We start from the raw sequence: 10,971 nt of genomic DNA on the forward strand, positions 1-10,971 counted from the left end.
ATCTGGCCACTCTGCCATAAAGGCCTGATTGGTGGAGTGCTGCAGAGATGGTTGTCCACAGAGGAACTCTGGAGCTCTGTCAGAGTGACCATCGGGTTCTTGGTCACCTCCCTGACCAAGGCCCTTCTTATCCGACTGCTCAGTTTGGTCGGGCGGCCAGCTCTAGGAAGAGTCTTGGTGGTCCCAAACTTCTTCCATTTAAGAATGATGGAGACCAATGTGTTCTTGGGGACCTTCAATGCTGCAGACATGTTTTGGAACCCTTCCCCAGATCTGTGCCTCAACACAATCTTTGGAGCTTTACAGACAATTCCTTCAACCTCATGGCTTTGTTTTTCCTCTGACATGCACTGTCAAATGTGGAACCTTATCTAGACAGGTGTGTGCCTTTCCAAATCCTGTCCATTCAATTGAATTTAGCACAAGGATGATCAATGAAAACAGAATGCACCTGAGCTCAATTTCAAGTCTCATCCATTTTTGTATTTTTTTTATACATTTGTGCAAATGTATAAAACCTGTTTTCGCATTGCATTTATGGGGTATTGTTTGTAGATTGATTTTTCATGTAAGCAATTTTAGAGTAAGGCTGTATCGTAACAAAATGTGGGGGAAAAAAAATCAAGGGGTCTGAATATATTCCGATTTTTTCCATTTAACTTTATTTATTTTTCCTATTTAACTACATATCAACAAAGTCAAATGTATTGTTTTGTTTTAAAAAAATGTATGCATTAATGCATACATGGCTGTCTAATGATATTGTATATCGGCCTAAAATATTGGTTTCGGCCCTAAAAAAAAAAACATATCGGTCGTTCTCTAGTCTGAGTGTGTCAAGAACTGCAATACTGCTGGGTTTTTCACGCTCAACAGTTTCCCGTGTGTATCAAGAATGGTCCACCACACAAAGGACTTCAAGCCAACTTGACAACTTTGGAAAGCACTGGAGTCATCATGAGCAGCGTCCCTGTGGAACTCAAACACACACACACACCTTGCAGAGTACATGCCCGAACGAATTGAGGCTGTTCTGAGGGTAAAAGGGAATGCAAGTCAATATTAGGAAGGTCAAGTGTTCCTAATGTTTTGTACTCTCAGTGTATAGGCCTAGACTACTTTGTCCAAGGAGGTCACATGTTCTAAACATACAGCCTTTGGATATAACATGTTCATAACCAGAGAAAAAATACTGTATAACAAACATCTGAACATTTGTGACACATGCATAGATTACATAGGTGTTTCATTGTTGGCCTGATGAAGTTGACCCTGGTTAGGCAATTCATGTACAGATACTTTAGGGCTGTATACGTACTGAGAGAACATTTAGAAATTTCAATCAGCTCAAACATAACATGCTAGAGAACTTTAGTATTCCAAAAGTGAAATCTTGCTATCTACAGTTGAAGTTGGATGTTTACATAGACTATAAAACTAGTTTTTCAACCACTCCACAAATTTCTTGTTGAACAAGTTTTGGCAAGTCTGTTAGGACATCTACTTAGTGCATGACAAGTAATTTCCCCCAAAATAGTTTACAGACAGATTATTTCACTGTATCACAATTCCAGTGGGTCAGACGTTTACATACACTAAGTTGACTGCCTTTAAACAGCTTGAAAAATTCCAGAAAATTATGTCATGGCTTTAGAAGCTTCTGGTAGGGTAATTGTCATCATATGAGTCAATTGGATGTGTACCTGTGGCCTACCTTCAAACTCAGTGCCTCTTCGCTTGACATCATGGGAAAATCAAAAGAAATCAGCCAAGAGTCTGGTTCATCCTAGGCAGCAATTTCCAAACGCCTGAAGGTACCACGTTCATCTGTACAAACAATAGTGCGTGAGTATAAACACCATGGGACCACACAGCCATCATACCACTCAGGAAGGAGACGCGTTCTGTCTCCTAGAGAAAAACGCACTTTGGTACGAAAAGTGCAAATCATTCACAGGACAACAGCAAAGGACCTTGTGAAGATTCTGGAGGAAACAGCTACAAAAGTATCTATATCCACAGTAAAAGGAGTCCTATATCAAAATAAACTGAAAGGCCACTCAGCAAGGAAGAAGCCACTGCTCCAAAACCGCCATAAAAAAAGCCAGACTACGGTTTGCAACTGCATATGGGGACAAAAATCCTACTTTTTGGAGAAATGTTCTCTGGTCTGATGAAACAAAAACAGAACTGTTTGGCCATAATGACAATCGTTATGTTTGGAGGAAAAAGGGGGAGGCTTGCAAGCTGAAGAACACCATCCCAACCGTGACGCATGGGGGTGGCAGCATCATCTTGTGGGGGTGCTTTGCTGCAGGAGGGACTGGTGCACTTCACAAAATAGATGGCATCGTGAGGCAGGAAAATTATGTGGATATATTGAAGCAACATGACCTCAATCCCATAGAAAATGTGTGGGCAGACCTGTTAAAGCGTGTGTGAGTAAGGAGGCCAACAAACCTGACTCCAGTTCCACCAGCTCTGTCAGGATGAATGGGCCAAAATTCACCCAACTTATTGTGGGAAGCCTGTGGAAGGCTACCTGAAACATTTGACCCAAGTTAAACAATTTAAAGGCAATGCTGCCAAATACTAATTGAGTGTATGTAAACTTATGACCCACTGGGAATGTGATGAAAGAAATAAACGCTAAAATAAAAGAGTTCTCTCTACTATTATTCTGACATTTCACATTCTTAAAATAAAGTGGTGATCCTAACTGACCAAAGACTGGGAATTTTTACTAGGATTAAAGTTCAGAAATGGTGAAAAACGGAGTTTAAATACACTGCTCAAAAAAATAAAGGGAACACTAAAATAACACATCCTAAATCTGAATGAATGAAATATTCTTATTAAATATATATATATTTTTTTTACATAGTTGAATGTGCTGACAACAAAATCACACAAAAATTATCAATGGAAATCAAATGTATCAACCCATGGAGGTCTGGATTTGGAGTCAAACTCAAAATTTAAGTGGAAAACCACACTACAGGCTGATCCAACTTTGATGTAATGTCCTTAAAACAAGTCAAAATGAGGCTCAGTAGTGTGTGTGGCCTCCACGTGCCTGTATGACCTCCCTACAACGCCTGGGCATGCTCCTGATGAAGTGGCGGATGGTCTCCTGGTCACCACAGACTCCTGGACAGTCTGTGGTGCAACGTGGCATTGGTGGATGGAGCGAGACATGATGTCCCAGATGTGCTCAATTGGATTCAGGTCTGGGGAACGGGCGGGCCAGTCCATAGCATCAATGCCTTCCTCTTGCAGGAACTGCTGACACACTCCAGCCACATGAGGTTTAGCATTGTCTTGCATTAGGAGGAACCCAGGGCCAACAGCACCAGCATATGGTCTCACAAGGGGTCTGAGGATCTCCTCTCGGTACCTAATGGCAGTCAGGCTACCTCTGGCGAGCACATGGAGGGCTGTGCGGCCCCCCCAAAGAAATGCCACCCCACACCATGACTGACCCACCGCCAAACCGGTCATGCTGGAGGATGTTGCAGGCAGCAGAACATTCTCCACGGCGTCTCCAGACTCTGTCACGTGCTCAGTGTGAACCTGCTTTCATCTGTGAAGAGCACAGTGCGCCAGTGGCAAATTTGCCAATCTTGGTGTTCTCTGGCAAATGCCAAACTTCCTGCACGTTGTTGGCTGTAAGCACAACCCCCACCTGTGGACGTCGGGCCCCCATACCACCCTCATGGAGTCTGTTTCTGACCGTTTGAGCAGACACATGCACATTTGTGGCCTGCTGGAGGTCATTTTGCAGGGCTCTGGCAGTGCTCCTCCTGCTCCTCCTTGCACAAAGGCGGAAGTAGCGGTCCTGCTGCTGGGTTGTTGCCCTCCTACGGCCTCCTCCACGTCTCCTGATGTACTGGCCTGTCTCCTGGTAGCGCCTCCATGCTCTGGACACTACGCTGACAGACACAGCAAACCTTCTTGCCACAGCTCACATTGATGTGCCATCCTGGATGAGCTGCACTACCTGAGCCACTTGTGTGGGTTGTAGACTCAGTCTCATGCTACCACTAGAGTGAAAGCACCGCCAGCATTCAAAAGTGACCAAAACATCAGCCAGGAAGCATAGGAACTGGTTTAATTGTGCAGAATCATCAAGACAGATCAGTGGATCTAAATCCAATGATTTATCACCACATGCTATTACAATTCACAGTAGCCTATACAACATATGCAATTGATGTTGCACAGGTTTACTGTTCAACAGTGGGCCCATGATGACACACTCAAATTACTGTAACTACAGTAATACTCCCAATAACCGGGAAGGAGGGACTGAACAAAGGCATGTCACCTTCAGGTTGCATCTCAAACCTGCTGGGCATAACCCACTCATCAGACTACAAGGTCTTACCCCATACCCCTGCACCATCACTCAGTACATTAAAGTCGCTCAGTACACTCGAGTACAGATCTGATGATGATGCATTTGATGTTCATAGGCCAATGAATGGGGTGCAAGACAAAAGAGTAGGTTACACACACACACACACATACATTGGTGTACAATGTAGGTTACAGTGTCCATTAAAGCAGGGGTCTTCAACATTTTTGGCTCAGGAACCCGCTCCTAGGCAAACTGGCGACCCACGGACCCCCATCAAACATTAACCCCCCCAAAAAATGTAACGTCTTGTCATCAAGTAATCAATGCTTTGTACAGCAGTGATGAATGTATAAGGCCGAAAGGTATGCTCTTTATTAACTTTTTTTTGCACCTTGCACTGTCACCCTTTGTATTTTTTTGAGCATTCATTAAATTAAGTATATTATTTTTACATCTCGGCCTCCTTGGGTTATTCCTATTCATGGTTTGAGTGCTAGTCCTTTTAGAACTAACTTTATATATATTTTTTTATCTTACGCACAGGCCACCTTTCTTTTTAGCCTGAGTGCAAACCCTCATACTGGCTTACAACATTTTAAAATTAATATGTGGTAAATAGTTTTTCATTATTTTGACCTCCTCACATTATAATTGGATGAGGAAGTGTAAACTCTAATATAGCTTATTTTCTCTAAGAACAGCTGTTCAGCTGATTAAACAAAGGTTAGCCGTGGGTTGGCAAAATGAGAGTCCAAGTCAGTCAAGAAAGCTTACTAGCAGCCATTGGCACTTGACAAGCCTGGTAATCTATTCATGGGTGCTTTTTCTAAGCTTGTGTCAGATACTCCAGTGAGTGTAATTAGGTCCAATTAGTGTAATTTGCTCAATATTTGGAGTTGATAATTAACATGGACATCATTAGAAATAAGATATTCTCCTCTTTTCTACTGTACTGTAGGTATGTAGTCAAAAAAATAATATTCTGTTGTTGCTAGTGATTTTAATAAAAACATTGGGGGGGGCACTTTTCTTTCTTTATACATGTTCCACGAACCGCTGACTGTAACTTGATAACCATAGGTTGATAAAAACCAATGCCTAGACCTTGTTTGAACCAGAAAGTTGATTATAATATCCAGTATTCAACTGGTAACCTAATCTAGTGTGAACAAGATATGACAGCCATCTTGCTATTTGGAAGATCGGGCCAACTACAAAGAAACCCTCTCCAAACCAAATACCAATCACAAGGTTTCAATTATTTGGTCAGATGGTCATGTGGGGAGGGAAAATAGTGGCCTTGCCCTTGAGCCAGTCATATGGTTTGCAAAATGAATTTTAACCTAACAGAGGGACAGAGCAATATTACATCCACATGAACTTGATCTTTTGTTACCATGTTGGAACATGATGTTGCACACCGGACAGAAATTGACAAATTAACCACGTGCACCATTAGCCAGCCTAGATGCGTCATGTGATAACTGGCTACTCTGTTGATAAAATGTTTGCCTTTTGAGGAAGAATTTGTTAAAAGTTATGACGCATCTATCAAGACCATCCTCCCATATACAAGGTCAACTGCTTATTACGGTGACTAATATATGCAAAGGTTAACTAAGTCTATATCAAATATGAATACACTAACAATAGTTTTCGTTCATCTCTGATAATTGTAAGTAACAAACAATTGCCTAAATACTAGTTACCCAGTTGAATAAATGCAACAACAAAAATCCACTATGTGGAACATATTATTCTATAATTTTTGAGAGTTGGAATTCTCACTCACCCTGTTGTCTGGTCTCCATTCGAAACAATATGAAGCAGTTGGCTACTTCAAGTAAATATAAATAGTTCTAGCAAACAACACTTTGGACGTAGCTATAGTAGTTTACTGATGCGCTGTCAGATGCCAGTCTTTACACGATTTCCTTCACTCTGTTATTACGCTACCGCCTCCATGGGCGGAGCGTCCAACACGCACCAATGGTTGTGTACCCAATGACTCATAAAAAAAAGGTTAGCGCTATCTGGACTCATTGGGACGTCCTTACCCTAAACCCTAACCTTAACCCACATCTTTAGTTAACCCTAACCCTTTGACCAGTGTAGAGCAGCTGGTAGCCTGGCGGTTAGCAACATTGAGCTAGTAAAAGAAAAGTCACCGGTTTCAAATCGCCATGCCGAATAGAAGAAATTTCTGTCGATGTGTCCTTCAACGCACGTAACCATAATTGCTCCTGTAAATTGCTTTTGATAACAATGTCTGCTAAAATGTAAAAATGTGTTAAACTTCAATTGGGTGACGTTAGAGTTGGGACGACCCAAGGATTGCATCCAACTAGACTGACTGCCCTTTATTCACAAAGGAATCTGAAACAAAGTTGTGATATTTTCCAAATACTCTATCCTGTCTAACGAATGATGCGTGTCATGCTTATCAATCCATGATCTAATACAGTCAGAAAATTGAGAAAATGTTATGAAATAACACATATGGAATCATGTAGTAACCAAAAAAGTGTTAAACAAATAAATAAAATAAAAATGTATATTTTTTTAGGTGTGATGGTGTAGGGGTGCTCTGCTGGTGACACTCCACAAACACCTGACCTCAACCCAATTGAGATAGTTAAGGATGAGTTGGACAGCAGAGTGAAGGAAAAGCAGCCAACAAGTGTTCAGCATATGTGGGAACCCCTTTAAGACTATTGGAAAAGCATTCCAGATGAAGCTGGTTGAGAGAATGCCAAGAGTGTGCAAAGCTGTCATCAAGGCAAAGGGTAGCTACTTTGAAGAATATTTGGTTACTAAATGATTCCATATGTGTTATTTCATAGTCTTGATTTAGTCTTGATTTCATAGTCTTGATGGCTTCACTATTATTCTACAATGTAGAAAATAGTTTAAAAAATAAAGAAAAACCCTTGAATGAGTAGGTGTGTCCAAACTTTTGACTGGTACTCTGTGTATATATATATACAGTGGGGCAAAAAAGTATTTAGTCAGCCACCAATTGTGCAAGTTCTCCCACTTAAAAAGATGAGAGAGGCCTGTAATTTTCATCATAGGTACACTTCATCTATGACAGACAAAATGAGAACAAAAAATCCTGAAAATCACATTGTAGGATTTTAAATTAATTTATTTGCAAATTATGGTGGAAAATAATTATTTGGTCAATAACAAGTTTGTCTCAATACTTTGTTATATACCCTTTGTTGGCAATGACAGAGGTCAAACGTTTTCTGTAAGTCTTCACAATGTTTTCACACACTGTTGCTGGTATTTTGTCCCATTCCTCCATGCAGATCTCCTCTAGAGCAGTGATGTTTTGGGGCTGTTGCTGGGCAACACAGACTTTCAACTCCCTCCAAAGATTTTCTATGGAGTTGAGATCTGGAGACTGGCTAGGCCACTCCAGGACCTTGAAATGCTTCTTACGAAGCCACTCCGTTGCCCGGGCGGTGTGTTTGGGATCATTGTCATGCTGAAAGACCCAGCCACGTTTCAGCTTCAATGCCCTTGCTGATGGAAGGAGGTTTTCACTCAAAATCTCACGATACATGACCCCATTCATTATTTCCTTTACACGGATCAGTCAACCTGGTCCCTTTGCAGAAGAACAGCCCCAAAGCATGATGTTTCCACCCCCATGCTTCACAGTAGGTATGATGTTCTTTGGATGCAACTCAGCATTCTTTGTCCTCCAAACACGACAAGTTGAGTTTTTACCAAAAAGTTATATTTTGGTTTCATCTGACCATATGACATTCTCCCAATCTTCTTCTGGATCATCCAAATGCTCTCTAGCAAACTTCAGACGGGCCTGGACATGTACTGGCTTAAGCAGGGGGACATGTCTGGCACTGCAGGATTTGAGTCCCTGGCGGCGTAGTGTGTTACTGATGGTAGGCTTTGTTACTTTGGTCCCAGCTCTCTGCAGGTCATTCACTAGGTCCCCCCGTGTGGTTCTGGGATTTTTGCTCACCGTTCTTGTGATAATTTTGACCCCACGGGGTGAGAGCTTGCGTGGAGCCCCAGATCGAGGGAGATTTTCAGTGGTCTTGTATGTCTTCCATTTCCTAATAATTGCTCCCATAGTTGATTTCTTCAAACCAAACTGCTTACCTATTGCGGATTCAGTCTTCCCAGCCTGGTGCAGGTCTACAATTTTGTTTCTGGTGTCCTTTGACAGCTCTTTGGTCTTGGCCATAGTGGAGTTTGGAGTGTGACTGTTTGAGGTTGTGGACAGGTGTCTTTTATACTGATAACAAGTTCAAACAGGTGCCATTAATATAGGTAACGAGTGGAGGACAGAGGAGCCTCTTGAAGAAGTTACAGGTCTGTGAGAGCCAGAAATCTTGCTTGTTTGTAGGTGACCAAATACTTATTTTCAACCAATATTTGAAAATAAATTCATTAAAAATCCTACAATGTGATTTTCTGGATTTTTTTTTCTCATTTTGTCTGTCATAGTTGAAGTGTACCTATGATGAAAATTACAGGCCTCTCTCATCTTTTTAAGTGGGAGAACTTGCACAATTGGTGGCTGACTAAATACTCCCCACTGTATATATAAATGCTATTAGTTTAGTACACTTAAATATTATTGACATTGTTTCCGGTAGAGTGAAAGCGTGACATTCATGTCTGTTGATTCATAAATTGTGATTCTAGTCTTTGAGAATCTACCCTGATCAATGTACAGTACACCCTCATCTGTCAGAGTAGGGTAACTACATCTCTTGTAGTACATTTGTCACAAGATAAATTGAGTAACTTTAACTCCAGATGATTGGGTTACAGTATAATAATAAATAATACTATATCATTTGATTTAACAGATTCAATCAATCTCTTACTCCATGATATACAGTATTTGCTTACAATTATGGCCAGGCAAACAGATACATTTGATTTACTTTTGAAAAGTATGCTAAACGTATTCATTTTATAAGAAGCAAAACACTTGTTAGAAGATAGTTAGACTCTCAAGACATCAGTCTTTCAGATGCAATGATTGGATGATAGCTGTGAGGGTTAATAAATCAAGTCATGTTCAACCTGAACTCTTTTATCATTCATCCTTTTATGGGGCGGCAAGGTAGCCTAGTGGTTAGAGTGTTGGACTAGTAACCGACTGTTCCTAGGCTGTCATTGAAAATAAGAATTTGTTCTTAACTGACTTGCCTAGTTAAATAAAGGTTTTAAAAAAGCATCCAGCAACACTTCTTGTATGCAGCAGTTGCTCTTTTGACCCATGAGGTGTTTTGGAATGACCTTGCATTTTAAAAGAGAAGTTCACTATTTTACAACTTGATGTTAGATAGTTCCCCACCCTGAAAATAGTATATTGGCCAGTAGAAACGAATCCATGGTTCAGTTTTCTTTAAACAGCCATTATAACATTAGCTAACTTTAGCCATTACTAGCTAAAAATATAAGGAAGTGATGGGGGCATGATGTGAGCATGTAAAAAAGATGTATGTCCAAATCACCTGAAATGTAATACATATTTGGTTTGATTTTACTTAAAGGTGATTTGGCCATAACATTCAAAAAAACATGCTCACATGCCCATCAATTCCATAGATATTTTTCTATCAGTGGCTAAAGTTAGCTGAAGTTAGAGTTTCTCCTGGCCCATAGACTATTTTCAGAACCATCTAACATCAAGTTGTAAAATAGTGAAATTCTCTTTTAAGACGTAATCTTTCCATTAATATAATTTCAAATGAATTTGAAAGATTCTGTATGTTTTGTCTTATCAAGACACCATATGAAATACTGTAATTCACTGGGTGTTTTTCCATATCCCACGCTGGCATGCTATACCAGGGACCAGTGTGGTAGTACTGGTAGCCGAGTTCCTCAATCTGCAGCTCTGCCAAGCCTTATCCTGTCATTAGTAGCAGAGGAGCTCTGTCAACAGGATGTCTGTTTCAGCCGGCACAAAGAGAGAGGAGCACGGCCCCACACTAGGAGGAAACAGTCCCCCAGACAGACAGCAACTCCACTTCACAGAGTGAAACAGGAGGAGGCAGGATATTCAACTGATGGGTGGAATTTTCATTATGATGAACAATTATTCAGATCAGACTCAGAGCTACAATATGTCTGGTACAGATTGGTTTCTTATTGTGGTATGAGGCCTTTGCATTGGCCAGAACAGCAACAAGAGTCTATATTACTATGTAATACTGCTGATGAATAACCACTAACTACAGGCAATTCTCATTAATTGTGTTGTATATTTCATAGCTTTGTCAGCTCTGCTGAGCCTCTTGATAAGGCCCTGTTAAAGAAAAACTCATTAGTCCATTGTTGATATACTATCAGAAATGTTTTGCATGTCAGCAATCAAGTTTTCAACATAAATAACTTTTAAAATACAGAAATACAGCCGGTATGATACCTTTTGCATCATGTGCTGTCTTCTTGAACTTGTTTGATATGGAGCCTGTGTATTTACACAGCTGTTCACAGCCTTCTAAATCACACACAATAAATCAGATGATCCTGGTAGGAAGGAAGGAACCAGCTGGGAGCACACAGCATTCTGGTCAAACAAGCATATCTGCGTTCAGGGGCTCGCTCCCTGTGCT

General features: G+C 40.8%; 1 protein-coding gene across 7 annotated transcripts in view; it reads right to left on the reverse strand.

Moving 5' to 3' along the window:
• LOC115107711 (tumor protein D53 homolog) overlaps positions 1-6,347 on the reverse strand; it is a 31,818-nt gene extending 25,471 nt beyond the window's left edge. For 2 of the 7 annotated variants that reach the window (XM_029631269.2, XM_029631268.2), the window contains exon 1: positions 6,153-6,347. In XM_029631269.2, coding sequence (XP_029487129.1) covers positions 6,153-6,171 — 19 coding nt within the window. In that variant the 5' untranslated portion in view covers positions 6,172-6,347. The remainder of the gene's footprint in view (positions 1-6,152) is intronic. The other 5 variants (XM_029631271.2, XM_029631270.2, XM_029631273.2 and 2 more) reach the window with 3 other exon arrangements.
• Positions 6,348-10,971: the final 4,624 nt, after the last annotated feature.

This window comes from Oncorhynchus nerka, linkage group LG24 (genome assembly GCF_034236695.1).
Source record: "Oncorhynchus nerka isolate Pitt River linkage group LG24, Oner_Uvic_2.0, whole genome shotgun sequence".
Taxonomy (NCBI): Eukaryota; Metazoa; Chordata; class Actinopteri; order Salmoniformes; family Salmonidae; genus Oncorhynchus; species Oncorhynchus nerka.